The sequence below is a fragment of the Parus major genome, chromosome 5, assembly GCF_001522545.3.
Source record: "Parus major isolate Abel chromosome 5, Parus_major1.1, whole genome shotgun sequence".
NCBI classification, from domain to species: domain Eukaryota; kingdom Metazoa; phylum Chordata; class Aves; order Passeriformes; family Paridae; genus Parus; species Parus major.
Window position 1 is genome coordinate 7,797,495 of NC_031774.1, and position 16,850 is coordinate 7,814,344.

Genomic DNA, 16,850 nt, shown 5'->3' on the forward strand with positions numbered 1-16,850 from the left:
CCTCCAGTTGCTTACTAATAAAATTGTTGCTCTGCAGGCTTTTGTCACAATCCTTGCTGGGTCCTAGAATTAATATCAAGATAATTAGAAGTGCCAGATGAAAGCCTTTTCTCCTATTGACAAATCATTCTCCTCCATATTGTTGTTTTCTTCTATTGAGAAAAAAATCATTGAAATGTTTCAAAAGGCATCTCCATTGTGAATTTCACCTATGGGAGGTTCAAGTGTTTGCTGTGTATTCAAACTCTTAAATCATATTACTCAACCTGCATTGCAAATCCCTGGAGCTATCCACTAAACCAAATAACGTATTTCTTTAGGAGGCAGAAAAAGCAGGAGATATCAAAATATGTATTATTAAAATCCATTTCAGTGTGGGTGCAGTTTTACACTGGGTTCAGCACTTCATTTGAGCAGAGAAGACAGTGCTTTTTTGGTAGTGATATCACCATGTATTTATCCTTGATTAATCCAACAGTGAGAACACTGAAAATGGAAACAATTGTGAGAAGGCCAAGGAAACTTGAGGTAAAAAAAAATTCGGGGAGTGGTTACAAAGACTAAGTAGAGAGGGTCCTGCTTAAAGATTACTCTGTGCCCATTTTGGGGGGACCAGCATTAGTTTTTGCACAATGTTTGCTTGTTTTCAGTGATTATTGAATGTGTAATGCAATAAGTGTAAGGCAAAGTGTAACGCTGCCTGTGTCTGCCCTGTTTAGTGCTGAGCATCGGAGAAGGTGGATTCTGGGAAGGCAGCACCCGGGGACATATTGGCTGGTTTCCTGCAGAGTGTGTGGAAGAAGTTCAGTGCAAACCAAATGAAAGCAAACCAGGTAATCACATGAAGCTCCTGTTGAACCCTAATGTGACAAATGCCACGTGTCTGTCCCAACAGAGACATCAGGGACTTTGTGCACTCCTAGAAATGGGAGAATTGGATAAAGCTGAGCTATTGAATTAAAAATACAGGTGGGTTTATTGATAAGATTTTACTGTCCAAGCAAATAGACATTATGATGAGGAACTATGCTGGGAAGTAGCAAAGTTTGTACACAGAGCTGTGTGCAGACATTTTGTATAGGATTATGTTGCTTTTTATTTTCTAAAGTCTGGGAGAATGTCTAATGAGATAATTAAATAAGGGAAGAAAAACTGGCCAGTCATCTCCCAGTCTGAGGGAGTCATTTAGCTCTTGTTCACAGCACTGTTGACCTTTTCCTGAATGCTAGAGGAGGCATCCTTTAGTGGGATGTCCCATACCCATCCTTGATGACAAAGGAAATGGAATCCTCCTTTTTCAGACAAGTGTATTGCCACAAGTGACTTTAAGCAAGGAGCCTTTACAGTCCTGGTATAAGAAAAGAAAAAGAAATCTACATTAAGGCAGGTTCTTTTAAGAATTGCGTACCATCTCAGCATTTCTCTGCTTTTAAGAATTAAGATGTGAGGACATCCTCTCTAATTAAAAGCTTATTATAAATGAGCTCTGAGAATATAATTAATGTTCTCCAGGAGTGTATGCAGTTTGAAACCAGCTATTGATGTGTTTTTAGATCTCTGTTGTATTGATTAAGAACTTCTGGCATTGCACAGATGATATGCTAAAATTTATGCATTGTATCATTAATTTACAGGGGTTTTTCTTTTATGCATGTTGTTATGAATTGCAAGGTATCCTTTTTTTTTCCTGTGTGGAGAGATTGTGCTTCCTTTTCTATTTCCCTTTTGAGAGAGGAAAGGAGAAGGAGGCAAAACCAGATCTAATATTTGGAGAGAATGGATCCAGGCTCTGGGAATGGAGGAGAAAACGGTAGTGTAACTCTTGAAAGGGCATGAGAAAAGTCAGAATTTAGAGATGGAGGGGTATTAAACAAGAGGAAGATTGAGGCTGGAATTGGCCAGTGTAGATACAGTAACCCTGCATTAAATTTGAGTTGTCCATTTGTCTCCAAATCTGAAGAGAATTCTGAGGAAGGCATTAAGTGAAGTTCTAAGATAAGAATTAAGAAAGAAGTTTTGCATCTTTTTAATGATTTTGAAGAAAAAGTAACAAAACTTGATTGTCACAAATCCTTAGACTTCCTTGAGAATTACTTCAGGAGGTAAATTCACAATGTGACAGGATTGCCTTAATGGATGATGATTGTTTTTGAGCAAGAATTTCTTTGATCATTCAAAGGAACACAAAAATTAAGAAAATAATTGTCACAAGAAGAACAAAAGGATTATGAAATCTGGAAGCAAGACGAGAATATAAACAGAAGCATGTTACAAATTTTATGACATGAAATTATGAAGACTTATGCCATGTGTCTGGCAAAGCACCAGACATTTACTGTAATTTATAACTATTGCCTTCTTTCTTATTGTTTTCCTGTTTGCTTATGGTACAGAGGGAATAATAATGTTAACATAGCTTAAGGCTTTAAATATGCCATTTTTCTACTCTAAAAAGGATGAAAATGTAATTAAATAGGAACAAAAGGGACACATATTCTCTGGCAGTGAACTTGTGCACTCCCATATTTTGCTGGGCTGTCTCAAAAAATGTCCAGCACCCAGAATGAGGTTCAGTGCTTCTGTGAGTAATGTGATAGAGGCTGGAGCTGGGAGGGAAATGAAATATGTGGAATGCACAGTATGTGCCATATTATTATTGAAATACGGCATGGAGTGAAAGCAGCTGATCACAGAGTTGCTCTGTGCATTCCCTCTGCATAGGAAACAATGGGAATGAAAAGGGAAAGCTTTATAAGCAAAAATCAGCCAGTATTCCCTCTGAGTACAAATGCAGAAGTAATTTAGAAAAATGTGTTAGGCATGGTGAAATGATTAGAAATTAAATTAGGTCTGCTGGGATTGCTGAAAGAACATCAGCTGAGAAACATAACAAACTTGTGCCACTTGCAAGAATTTGCATTGTGGTCTTTGCAAAGCAGCAGAACTTCTTATGATAATGATGCAGAAAGTAGATCATTTCAATGTGGAGGAAATGAAGCTCAGAATCAGCCTTTTCCACACCAGCACCACAGCAACAGTTCTTTCCCTTCAGTGAGACTTAGGAACATTTCTTCCAGCAGCTTCCCTTTGCTGCTGTTTGAACAATTGTGTTTAATAGAGGCTTGTCATTTGCACACCATGAGAAGAGGAAAGAGGAATAGTTTTTGGAAAACACAAGCCCCAATTAAATACTCCAGGCCCAGTAAAACTACTGGGCACTTTCATGTCAGGCTGATGTATAATCTCCCTTCTAAGGAAAGTTCAATTTTTAAGGAACTTTATTACCATCCTAACTGTTCTCTGGAGGTGGGCAGGATTGAACAGCACCTGGTTCCTGTGCTCTCTTCAAAGATACCATGCCAGCTTGGCAGGTTCTGTTTTCCAAAAAAAATCATATTGACTGGCATTAATTCTATATCCCTTCTTTAATCCTTCATTAATTGAGACTTACAGGAATTGCTCCATTATTTTGCTAGGGTTGATGCCAGGCCTATGGGCTCCTAATTACCCAGGTTGTTTCATTTGCCTTTTAATAGCAAGCACAGGACCTCCTGCTTTCCAGTCTAAAGGAGTTCCCTTGACATTTTGAGATCCAATGGAAAAAGAACAACAAAGAAAATAATTATTATGGTTTGCTAAATTCTTCTGCCTGCTTTTAAAAAATTCTTACAGACAAAACTTTTGTGCTACCTTGTCTTAAAAAGTGTAGCATTTGTAGACAGTTTTTTAACATTCTCCAGAATTATTCTGAAAGTAGAAGTATTCCCTCAGATGAGGTTGGCACATCATCTTGCCTTTTACCTGCTCAAACACAGAATACAAATGTCACATATTTACTCTTTCTGCATTAACCTTAAATTATTCAGTAATGAGCCAATTCCATTCTGAAATATCATTCTATTCCAAAATATGTTAAAATATAATTATTTTTTTGCTAAAATGTTCTGGGTAACTTGAAAAAAAGTTTCTCCTGCTTTAATTTAGATGTTTCTGGTGCTTTTCTTCCATCATAAGGAACGAACACATGAACTTGAGAGACTTACTACATAAATGCTCACTATTACACTTGTGATTTTATGCTCCAAATCATTCAGGATTCAGGGCTATCTGATTGCTCACAACTGAGGTGAAGTATTCAGTTAACTACACTCCAACTTTATAATTTATTCTCCCTCCCTCCCTAAAGTGCCTGGAGAACTCCTGGATTTTACAAATGATACTGAAATGAAGGTGGACCCAGCATGTCTGAGAGATTCTTGCTGTCTTTCAACTCTTGGCCTCCTCAGTGCACCTTTACTTGAGTTCCAGCCTCATTTTTAATATTGTCTTAGGATGAGTTTTCATTCCATAGCCTCCTTCATGCCGTTTTCCATCCTGTGGTCTTGGGATACACCTTGTTGTAGCTGTAGGAGTGCTGGAAGTTTATTTCAGACTGGATCTGATGTGGGCAGGTGGCTGCTGTGACCATTAGCTGTTCTCAAGAGCTCGTTTTTCCAGGAAGGGATCCGATTTGTGCAGCCTGAGCTGTGCCAGTCCTGGGGGTTGTGGCACACATGGGAGGCAGCACCCACAGGGCACATTCCCGGCCCTGCACTGCCAATGGACCTGTGCCTGTGCTGACCTCCCGTCACAGAAGACTCTGCCAGGCCTCCAAACTGGCATTTCCTGTCCAAAGTGGAAGATAGGCACGGAATATTTGGGTCAGGAAAGACCTCAGGGATCACCTGAGGGATCACCCTGTCAGCCAGACTGAGTGCCACGTTCAGTCCTTTCCTGAGCACAGTGCCTGTGCTTTTGTTCGGTATCCCTTATTCCTGAGTTTCCAGCAACTCAAACACAGTGAGAGATTATCTAGGACTAGCAGAGTTCCCTTGCAATTTCTTTTTTACCTATGTAAGCATGCACAGGTGTTAAAAGCAGAAACTGCAGCAATCGCTATCCAGCATTCCCTCCCGGTCCCAGAAGTTACCAAACAAGTCCAAGCTGTGTTAATGAAACACATCCTTTTGCTGTTTCTGGAGCACAGAATTTTCTGGTTTCCACATTCTTAGTTTTAAACGCCCTGTGCATTCAGTAAAACCAGATTTGTTCCTCATTTCCACCATCCCTTTTTTATAATTAGCACAACACCTTCCCAGGCAATAGAGCCAGGCAGGCTGCTAGAAAGTGGATTTGCCTTCCTGCAAGAAGGAAAAATGCTTTACTGTGGATTGAGGAGCTGACATCTGTACCAGCCTTCCAAAAGGACAGGAGTCTTGGTTTCCCATATTTGCTGCCTGGACATAATAGCTATCCATATATGCCTTATCCCATATAATTGATTCTATGATTTCATGTTAAACACAGCAGTGAAGGGGGAAAAACACAGAAAAAAAATGCTTTTCATCCAGCCTAAATGACTTACCTCTTGTAAATAACCCAGATTAGAAAAATCCTTTTAAACAAATTATTCCTAATCTGTTACAATCAGGTCTGGCTAATTTTTACATAGAAAAACAACTGAAGAATAAATAGAAATATTGTGGTGATTATTAGAACGCTGAAAAATTTTATGCACAAATAATTTTGGAAACCACTAGAAAGGAGTGGGTTTCAATGAGATAGAAGAGATGGTATATTAAAAAATGAGCACATCGAGGGTTTTGATAATAAATTTTGATAAATTCTCCTTCCACAAGATTTCACTTTGAGTAGAAGGTACCTGTGTATCTGTGATAGAATTACTATGCAACTTAAACTGTTTGGCAGTTAAGGACAGCAGTTAAGGAAAAAACATTGCTGCAGCTGGAAGGACTAAATGGAGGAAATATAAAATAAATTTATGTATGTGAGGGAAAGATACTTTTGTTGGGAAAGTTAATCACAAACATTGTCATGGCTGTAGTGTAAGGAGCTAAGAAGTTCTGAGAGCTGGAAAACATGTTCTGACTTGACAGTGTAGGCTAGACTCAGCCAAGAGAGAGGCCAAGAGAAGAATATAAACCCAAATTATGACCAAATTTAAAAGGCAAGATTGCCTAACATGTAGTTGAAAAAGTGTGCTATGGTGCAAAGTCAGCCATTTCAAATGGGTTGAAAACTCGAGGGATGACTATTACACCTTCATTAGATCTTTGTAATCCCAGTCAGGCTCCTGAATGTGGGGTCCCTTCGTAACCCTGGTACCCAGAGCCCAAGCTGACAGGTCCGACACTGTTTAGTCAGTCCCCTTGCCTTGAATGATGTTGTGTAAAGCTCTGACCTCTGAAATACTCTTTCCTGCCTTGCTTCTGTGTTTTGCACAACCAACCACCTGGCTCATGGGATTCTGAACAATTTCATCTTTTGACGAGTTATTTCTGCCACATGATGTTTCCCATGGACAAATCTGTCGTTAAAAGATGGGAATGGGTGACAAGACTCAACTCAGCCATCATCCATGAAGATATTCTGTATCTGATTTAGGCTTTAGAAAGATTAGGAATATGCCATATACCATATTTTTATTTAAACTGCATTCTCCTCCATCAATCAGTGGAAAAATGACACTGGAAGAACAACAACAACAATGACGAAAAGCCAAAAAAAAACCCCCCAAAAAAACCCAAAACCCCAAAAAAACCCCCACAAACCCCCCTCCAAAAACAACTACAAAAACCAACCAACCAACAACAACAAAAAAATCAACGCAAAAGGCTAGATGTGAGGTGCTGATGGCATACCAGCTCACAAAGCCCAATTGACACAGGATCTTGGTGCAGTAATAATCAACTAATTTTGACAGCTCTCTGTAGTTGAGGATGTAAATCAACCCCACTTCTTTGTCTCAAGTAATGGAAATTCAAAGAATGAACCTCAGCAAGTTTCTGCACTTTAGCTTTGCTGAGTGAGGCATTCGTGTTCCCAGTAATGATAAACAGCAGTTTGGGAAAAGGCTCTGAAATGAATCATCACTCAATAATAATGGGAATTGGGAGGCAGAGGTAACTGGAGAGCTGTTTTGATCTGCAGGCTGCCTATGGGAGGGAGCCATCTGCTTCCCACACAACCTGCAGGGTGTCCTCTCTGGCCAAAGGTGCCTCAAAAGGCCTTTCCTTTTTTCAGTCTTGATCTTCTGAGCAAGAGGCAATAGAGATTTCTTACTCTAACAGAGTTAGGATTTGTTAGGAATCCTTGGGAAGACTAAGTCTACCAATCCATTTCTCCAATAATGATACAGCTCTGGTTTGCAGGAAGAGTAGAATGAATCATTCCATGATAATAATTTCATCATTTGTCCAGGTTTTGAGGACAACATAAAGCTAAAACATAAAAAAATTATTCAAATTTTTAAAAAAGCAAGCCCATGTCTAGAACTTGTAGAGAATGTAAGCCTGTCTGCATGCTTATCTCTGAATAAGTAATTTTTAATTCATAATATTTTACTGTCTGAGCTGCTCAGCTAACATGTACTTCATCCCTTTCACTCCCATTTCCTTGCTTGCTAACAGCCACTTAGGAATAACTGTAATCAGCTGGAAAGGAGCAGCACAACTCTCCAAAGCATTGAAATAGGCTAAAAATAAATTGCATAGCAATATAAAACGAGAGTTATGTGGTAGGAAACTCAACATTTCCAGTGCATCTGGGATTGCTGCTGTGTGAAATCGGACATGCAGGTGTTGAGTTTTTCCTCTTGTGGTTTTTTTCTGCACTTTTTTTTTCCCCTCAAGAAATCATCTGTCACACCACAGAAGATCAAAGAAGTGCAAAGTCTGAGGGATGTCTCAGGAAAGGAGTTACTGTTACATCATTAAAGTGATGCTTTATTCCTTTTACTTCAAGTGGTGCATTCCCATTTTCTGTTCAAAATCACAGCCCATGGAATATTTTCAAGTCTGAGAGCAGATAGAGACATCAGAGATGCTACAAATTACTGCAGAAGCACCAAAAAGTTAAAGCTATGAAGTGAATGATTTATGAAGTGATGGAAACTCCTGGGGAATTTAAACCCAATTATTGGTTTAAGCTAGAATACTTCAGCTTGTGGGAGAACATGAGCAGCCCTGTTCTGTAACGTGCTAAAAACCTAGGAGTAATACCTAATTTTTTGATTCCCAGTTGTTCTTGTGGAAACTACTCATTTAACATGGTTTTTTCAACTCATGAAATCTGTTTCAAGCTACTTGAATTTTAACAAACCTGTTAGAACTTAATGACTGTTAGTAGACAAAAATTCATAGCTTTCACCTCTTGGAATTCTGGAGCATTTCAAATTTCATAAAGAATATATATTTTAATGCTAACATCTCTATACTAATTGTTTTATTTTGTTGTGTTTTTTTAATTAGTGATAAATTGTAATATTTTATGAACCTATGAGCAACTATAGTTGATCTTTTTGCCTTCTCTATGTATCTTAAATGACAGTAGCAATAGCTTTTACTTTGATTTCACATTCATTCTTTTTCCCCTGAAATTCTGGGGGGGATTATCTGGGTAACCCAGATTCTCTGATGCACCTGTGTAAATATTATTTATATCAACATGACTTCTGTTGAAGTCAGTCTGGCTATCTATCAGGATTAAATAAAATGCCATAATTTATCTAATTCGTTACATTTAGCTTGACCCAACACTTTTAAAAGCAACTTTAAAAAAAAAAGTAAGAAGCAAGGCAAGCCTTAGATCTGTGCATATTCCAAAAGTGTTGATAAGTCATCCTTTTCTGCTGCACTAAATGACACATTGGGGCTTTTTTTCCCTTCTGATTTTTAATGGCTCAGATAAAAGGCTTGACAACAGAGACTGAGAACTCTTTGAAAAGCTCCTCAGTTTAGCTGAGATCAAATTCTTCTTAATTTAAGGAAGATGATGGAGCAGCTGCTTAAAGTAATAGTGGTGCTGGAGGTGATCAGGAAAATGATGCCTAAACAGAGCAGCTGTCAGATAATCCATTTTCTGTTCTGAAATCATGGCTCTGCTTTTTGCTTCCCTCCCTTGCTAAAGAGTTCAGCTCATTTTATTATAGATCAGTACTAAAGGAACACTCTGGGGTCAGAAATAGATTATTGGTCTTCAGATAAAACAGGTAGACCTGAGTGAATGTTCCCAATTGTGAACTCACAAAATGGATTGAATTTTAAATGGTAGTGGAACTTGGTTATGTCATTTACATACAAAAGTGTGTTTGTAGCTGAGTTTGAAACTTGGGCTTTGCTTTCTGAACTGAAATGGAAGATGTCCATCAACTTTCTCAACCTCCAGTCAGTCCACAATTCCCAAATATAAATTGTGGCTGTGAAAGTCGATTTTGTGGATGATTTACAAGCAGAAAGCAGTTCAATATATTGTTTTGGGTATTTTTTTGTAGCCAAGGGTTGAACTTTAATTATACAACAATCACCTAGTCTTTACTCCATGCTTGCAGTTATGTTTTGCACACATCAAGAATTAGTTTAGTGCTGTCTAGAGAGACATTGAAAATAGTTCTATATTTTGTCTGCTCTCCTGAAAATAATAAAAGTAATTGTATTGGATACCCTGTACAACACATTAGTAGTTTAAGGAAATGAAATATAACATGTCTTTATCTAATATTTTGTCTGTCAGGTAATTTATAACGCTATTTTTAAATGTTATGTAAACATTTCTTGGTCAAGACTTTAATAAGAAGGAAAATAGTTACATTCCTGACTGTAAATCCTTATAGATTATACTTTTTCTTTCATTTTGCCAGGATCAATCCTCTCCTTTGGGTTGATCTCATAGGAGACTTTGAGGCCCTAGAACAGTGTTTGAGGGAAAAATGCAAATATAGATGGAAAATCCAAGACACTTTCCCAAAATCCCCAAGTTTTCATGCTATGAGTCTGTCATCCGAAGACAAGACACAGCTACATGCAGCAAACAAAAGACTGTCAGAAGAAATAATGACAGAACTGGTTTGTTTTAAGAACCAGAGAATGTTTCTTATGTTATAGATTTTTGCTAAGAGCTTGGCCCAGAGAAGGGAAAATTAAAGATTCTTGTGTCATTTTTAGAAAACAAATCTTAAGGGTGTAGTTTGTTTTTAAATGGATGCTTGAACTCCTTATATTACTCCTCCTCATTTGTTTTAATGTTTCGATTAAAAACGAATTACCACTTTTCATTACCATTATTCAGGGTGAGCTGATGAATTACCTGTATTCTGGGCAGCATGTGGACAGATGAAAAAAGAAAATTATTATTTTCCTGCAAATGTCTCGCTTACTGGGGGCAAGGGCAGTCTGTAGGGAAACAGAGGTGGAAATGATTATCAGAGGGGTGCTGCATCACTGCCCTGGTGGGTAACCCCACTTTTTGTGTTTCCTGAGCAGCCCAGCAGTGGGATGCTGCCATTCCTGCTGAACAGCCTGCTGCTGCTTTCCTCCCTGCTGCAGCAGAGGGATGCTATTCTTAGGAGTGGATGTTCTCAGGTCCCCACTCCCCCAAAGCAGATTGCAGGAGTGCTGGGAAGGACAGACACTTCTTGGCACACAGAGACAGTCCCAGACCTTCCCACGAGGGCTCAGTGCCCCTGAGTAGCTCGGGGTGGGAAGTGTTTGTGAGACTGAGAAGCAGGGAAGAACATGCTCCTGGGGGGAGCTGTGTGGCTACAAGTGCTGCTAGAGCCATGAATTTTGGTGTGCCACTACCTCCAGCTTCTCTTTGTGCGTTGTTTTTAACTGTGCTTTTAATGCTGCCCCTAAGCTGGAAAATATATACTTATTTTTAGTTTAGTTTGTGTGCAAAACTCTCTGTAAATTGTTCCAAAATAGTGACTGCTGTGTCTAAAGTCCAAGTAACCTTGAAACCAAACTTGTATTTAATCATGCTATGTCTGGGAAGAGAACTGTTAAATATTACTGAACTTTTCCTCATTAAACTGGTGTTGAGTTTATTTGCATATGTTTTATTAGCTGTCTAATAAATGCAGGTGATACTGATTATTTAATGAGAAGCTTCACCTCTACCAAGATGTTTTTAAGGATTCATTTTGATAGCTGTTTTAGTGTTCAGTTCTGAAAATAAAAAATACTAAAGTTGAACTATAATGAGCTATGCCACAGTTCCTGGATTTGGAGATTCAGTGAGGTTTCACCCTGTTAGTAGACCTGGAAGACTGAAATGTATCAGAAATATTCTTGTTCAAAAGTAATTCTTAAGAATTTTTTGAAGTCCTGACCTTACTTTGGAGGATGCTGTAACTCATCACATTTAAAAGTTAAGTGGAAATACTTAAGTTAATCACCAAGCACTTCAGAAAGTTCTTGCAAGGCTGTTTTGATCCATTTTAAGATGTATTACTGAATCTTTTAAAAGTAAAGAATCAGTAAATAGTTGGTTACCCTTCTTCTGGATTGACCTGAGTGTCAAATAAGACAGCATTTAAAATCTACTATCAGATCTGCTCAGAATCAAAAGATATTAAGAATTTTTCTTGAAAACCACTACCCAGTTTCTTAGGTGGTACTATATGGAAACAATATTGATGAATTGTTCTATGTGTCATTAAGCACATGTAATTTTGGGATTCTCCCAGTGTATTCCAGTACAACCATAAACAGTGATAAATTTCAAGTTGTTGTGTTATTTATGAGGGACAAGCTTGATAAAGCATCCAGTATTCCAAGATGTTGGTAGAACAGAAGGAAAATAGTTGGCAGCAGGATCATAGGTACTGTCATGTACACAGGGAACAGGACCTCGGCTCTCTAACAGGATTCACCCTGACAAGGATTTTCCCTTAATAATCCTCCTGTTTCAGATAGCTCAAACAGATTACTTGGGCACTGAAATGGTTAGGCTTAAAATACCACTTATCCCTGATTGCTGGAATCTTGTTCTGGGAAGCATTTGGGAGAACAGCGGTTGTTTTGGGTTTTAAACCAGAACTTGCAGCTTAACTCTGAAAAAGCCTTTTATAGTGCAGGCTCTGGAGGATGCAACCTGTCATTAAGTGGCAGATTTATGGTTTGACTTTCAGCTCTCATTTCAAACCACAGAGAAACCACACTAACCACAACAACAGATATGTTGGAATGGAAATCAATCAGCTTGAAGTGATTACTGCCTGCATATTACTTAATTCCCAGTCTGGCATGCCCACACCCAGCCCTATCATCCACTCAGGTTTGGCAGATGTAGACTGGGATGACCAAGAGTATTGGGTCACTAAAAGGTTGTGAGTGGCTTGAAAAGTAGTTTGAACTGCACGTGTGAATTTAAATTGCCACAATCCCTGTGATTCTGATGAATGATTTTTTTTAATCCATTCTATCTTCATACCTTTAGATTAAATTAAATTTGCCCACATAGTCTCTTACAGTCAAGGTTTAAGGTAAAGGTTGCAAATATGTCAATTGAAGGAGCATGAAAAAAAGGAACCCATTTCATTTACCCCCTGAAACATGTAAGAGTGGCTTTAATGTTTTCCCAAACATATATGAAGAGTTATGATTTAATATTATTGTCATTCATGAATGTAAGAGGCCAATGAATTCCTTGAAACTGGCTGTTTTTTTGGAGCTAAAAAAAAATTTGCATTTTTCTTGAAATGTAGCTGATACAAAGCATTAGGACACTAAAAATTTGCATCATTGGTGAAAAAAAATACTTTTACAGCTTTAATTTTAAATCTATACTGTTTTTAAAGTAGTTTGTGTTTTTGGCTTTGTTTTTGGGTTTTTTGTTTGTTTGGGCTTTTTTGTTTTGATTTTTTTTTCTTTTTGAGGGAAGTCTTTATCTTGCAAAAATACATTTTATATGTATTTTCTGAAACCTGCACTATATAACAGTTTTCCCTCCTGTGGTGTGTGTACATGCCATGTATATTTCAAGCATTCATTTTTGATGCCCTAAATCAGGTTTTACCTGACTTTGCAATACTCATTTTGCTTACATCATCAGACTTTCATGTGAATATGAAAACACCAATGATTTGTATTGATTTTCCTCTTCCTTCTTGGCTTTTCACCTTGCTGAGATATTCTAAAGTAAAAAAAGTAAAAGATACCCTATAGACCGTCTTCCAAATGTGCATAATACGTGACCTGGTTCTTAATGTTTTTCAGCATCTCAGAAGCAAGAACATATTCTGAATACTTATTATATACATTTGATGAGCTATCTAATGGTTTGATGACAATATTTAAGTCAGGTTTTCTTGAGGTTAATATAATGTATTACACAAATCAATTCATTCCATTAGTATCCTCAAATCCAAAGCATCTGTTTGGGAACTCAATAAATCGGACTGTTCTGGTATCTTTATCTGGGATATCAATATTCAAAAGCCTTCCTACATCCTGAACGTGCTGATTGCAACTTTTTCCTTAGAGAAAAATCAATTACCCTGCTCTACAGTAGCAGAATTTTAAAAAGATACAATCCAAACTTGAATTTCACTCTCGGATTTGACTTCTGGATGCTGTGTGTGTGTGTACAGCTCTTCTGTGGCCCTTGTTTAAATTCAGGGTAAGGTCACCAGTGTGCACCTGATACTGTGCAAAAGCGTTTCCTTATATTTTCTAACAGCCAATATCATCAAGGGTTGGAGGGCTTTGAAGGAGTTTCTCTTGGCTGTCAGACTGAACTCAAGTTTCCCAAGGACCCATCTCTAGTGAGGTTTTTTCTTTGACTTGGTCCCACATTTCTGGCTCACCAAAATTTTGGATTAGCATCCTTCTCTCCCAGCCTGTGTTCTGAGTGCTACCAGAGCCTGTGCTCTGATCCTGTCAGCTGCCATCCAAAATTTACTTTTTTTGAAGTAAAATCAAAATTAATATGTGTGGGTAGCAAGAACAGACAGGACCTTTCCTGGCTAGGAAATGGTGGGGAACAGTGAATGCCTCAGTGTCCTGCTGTTTGTGGATGCACATGGACACAAATCTGCCAGAAATGTTCCCTGAGACAGAAGCCTCGTTCCGGATGGAGTGACTGGAGCACAGAGGGAGTGACAGATGTGCCAAGGGATGTCCTTGAATAAAACCACCCTGGCTAAGGACTTAACCCTTCTGCTCCTCTCTCACGCACACAGGTTGATGGAGATGCCCCTCACAGTTGATGTGTAACATGTGCTCTGAGCTGCATTTTCGGGAGCAGGCCCTGCATTCAGTAGGTGGTCACTAGATGGCATCTTTGGGTACCGAATTTAGAGGAAAATAACATTTCATTTGTGCTCAGCCTCGTTTCAGTTCACTCTTATTTCTGCCTGGATATAAAAACTCAAGAAAGGACATGCCAAGGCAGAGAGAGATAGGAGGGAAGGAAGCATTTTTCTGAATTTTTTGTACTTTCTGAGCAGTGGGGTTTATCTTGAATTCTAATAATTATGTGTAAACATTTTGGAATAATTTTCTAGGTAATATCTATGGAAATTTTTAGATTATGTATGAATTCAGATCTAGGAATCTGTCATTTGTGGGGCTTTTTCCACACTCCTTACAGACGATAGTCAATTACTAGGAAATATTCCAGATAAAATCACATCTTCAAAGCACTTAAACTGAAAGCAATCAGTCAGCAGTTCCCAGCAAGGATTTCCAGGTTAATACCAAAGCAACTTCTGCAATAAAGAAGAATATGCCCAGCACTCTAATCCTTACAAATTAAGATTCCTTTTTATATCCTTATATAGAAATACATAAAAGCTGCTTTCCAAATTCTCTTGATGTGAAGGTAATGTTGATCTCTTTCCTAAAACCAGCTGAAGGTGAGGGGAACTCAGTAGGTGGCAGTCCTCTTAAACTAAAGAAGAAACAGTGTGACTATCAGAGAGCAGGATTTGAATGAAATAAAGTGTTTATTGAACATTTTCATGTTATCCAAAGTCAGTATGGCTTGCTTATATTTATAAAATTTATAATTTTGTTTAGAATCCTCCAAGCTGTTTACACTTTCTTTTTTCCTATCTGGAGCTGTTCTGTTAAATTGTGGTAATAACCCTCTTAATGTATTTGAAAAAATTTTTTCTTGCAGACTACTTCTCCCAAATGTTTGTCTGTGTCTAGAGCTTGTTTTGTTGGTTTCTTGGATTGGATTTTTTTTGATTTTTTTTTCCCTTGCTTCTCACACAACAAGAAAGATCTCACATTACCCAGTGTTTTCATCTGATTTTCTTACAGGATGAACCTTAGAACAGGAATCTCACTCAATACATGTCCTGTGCTGTTAAGAATCTCCTCTTGCACTCTTCCCAAAGAAGTTGAATCCTTTGGGAATGGTGTCAGCTGCCTGTTTCCCCTTCACCCCATGGCAAAGGTGGTCTGCCATGGATCTGTATCCATGCTGCTGTAGGATCCATCACCCAAATTATTTTGTCATTGTCAGCAGTATAAGGGACCTCTCTTTGATTCAGTCCTCTTGGTTGCCACGGCCAGGAACAGATGACAATAGATTTGTTACCCCAGCAGTATGCAAACTATTTGAAAAGTAATAGCACAAAAATACATTCATTTAAAATAAAATAAGCCAGAGCTTTAGTGGTGTAGAACAGTGTGAGTTCTAAACCTGTTAAATATAACTCCTGTTGCCTTCATCCCCCTGTGTGTTTGCTTCACTCCCAGTCCCTTTCAAGGAGTCTACAATCACTCCCCCTTGTGTGAAAGGAGTGCACTCAGAGATATTCTAAAATAAAGCCAAGGGAGTTGCTTATTTTCCTGAAACACAGAAGGTGTAGGTGTCAGAGGCAAAAAGCTCTGAAAACCTACTTAAGTTGCTCTAACAGTATTGGTGAACACATGGGGGACTCAGGTGTGAGCAGGTTGAAGGGAGATTTTGATAACATTCAGGATTTTTTGACAGTGACTGTGGTTTGTCCTTCTCCCACGTTTTTGGCCAGATGTAGAGTGTGGGGAGAAAATGTGGCAAAAATACAAGTATTGCCAAGGAGGTCACTGAAGATGAGGCCAAAGGATGGCTGAGAGAAATGAATAAATATTGAATAAATGTCTTATACCAGGGGAATGGTGTAAAAGTGAAAATTCACATGAACTTTGCTGCTGCAGTTGTTTCCAACAGCTTCTGTGTGTGACGGTGTGAGTGGATGACTTCTGTGGTTTTACCCAGGTATAGATTGTATATGTATGATAAATCATGGAAGAGATAATCAGAGAAAACTTGTGTCCTGGGAAGCACTCAGAGCAAATCTGTATTGTAGTGGTCTAAAATAAACAGTTATGTGTTATTCTTTATAGTCTTGTCCACTAGGAATAAATATGTTTTTAAACATAGTAGGATTCCATCACTTTGCATAATGTACTGGAAATACAGCCAGTGGAGTAGAAATAATTAAATGAAAAGAGTGGTTGATGGTCCTTTAATCTTTTTATGTGCAACATAAATGCCAGAGTAAAGTACACAACCCTAATAGCTACTTAATGGCCATGCAGGATGTTGTGCAGTGGGCAAATAACTCTGCAAATGAAGAACTGCTGCAGAAATCCTTAAAAAAAGTGTGGAAGAAAGTGACACAAGATTTGACTGGGTGAAACTATGAAATAGATTGGAATGGGATAGCACCTTATCACTGCTGTGCTTGACTGGGCAGAAATAAGACAAAATCACCTTCTGTTGTCTTGGGAATGTCTTTGAGATCTCTGGTGATCAAAGGCATCATTTGGGGCTTCCCAGTGTCTGTAACCTCGCTTGTGATAAGGGGAGGAATCACATTCTGAGGTTGTGTCCGTGGCTGCAGCTGCAAACTGCAGAACTGAATAAATCTTGAGCTAAATTCTGTTTCCAGATTAATGTGTAGATATGACAGATCTCATCATCTCTAATTGCTGTTGCTTATTCCAAGTGGTTCTTGCTGCTTCAGGATGTTGAAAATGCCAGAAGTTAGGTCTGCTTGGTAGTTTTCTAAAATG

General features: G+C 38.4%; 1 protein-coding gene across 4 annotated transcripts in view; it reads left to right on the forward strand.

Annotated features, from left to right (window-relative positions):
* Positions 1-16,850, forward strand: part of SHANK2 (SH3 and multiple ankyrin repeat domains 2) — a 276,475-nt gene that overhangs the window by 117,797 nt on the left and 141,828 nt on the right. For all 4 annotated transcript variants that reach the window (XM_015631014.3, XM_015631015.3, XM_015631017.2 and 1 more), the window contains one exon: positions 720-833. In XM_015631014.3, the coding sequence (XP_015486500.1) occupies positions 720-833 (114 nt within the window). The remainder of the gene's footprint in view (positions 1-719; positions 834-16,850) is intronic.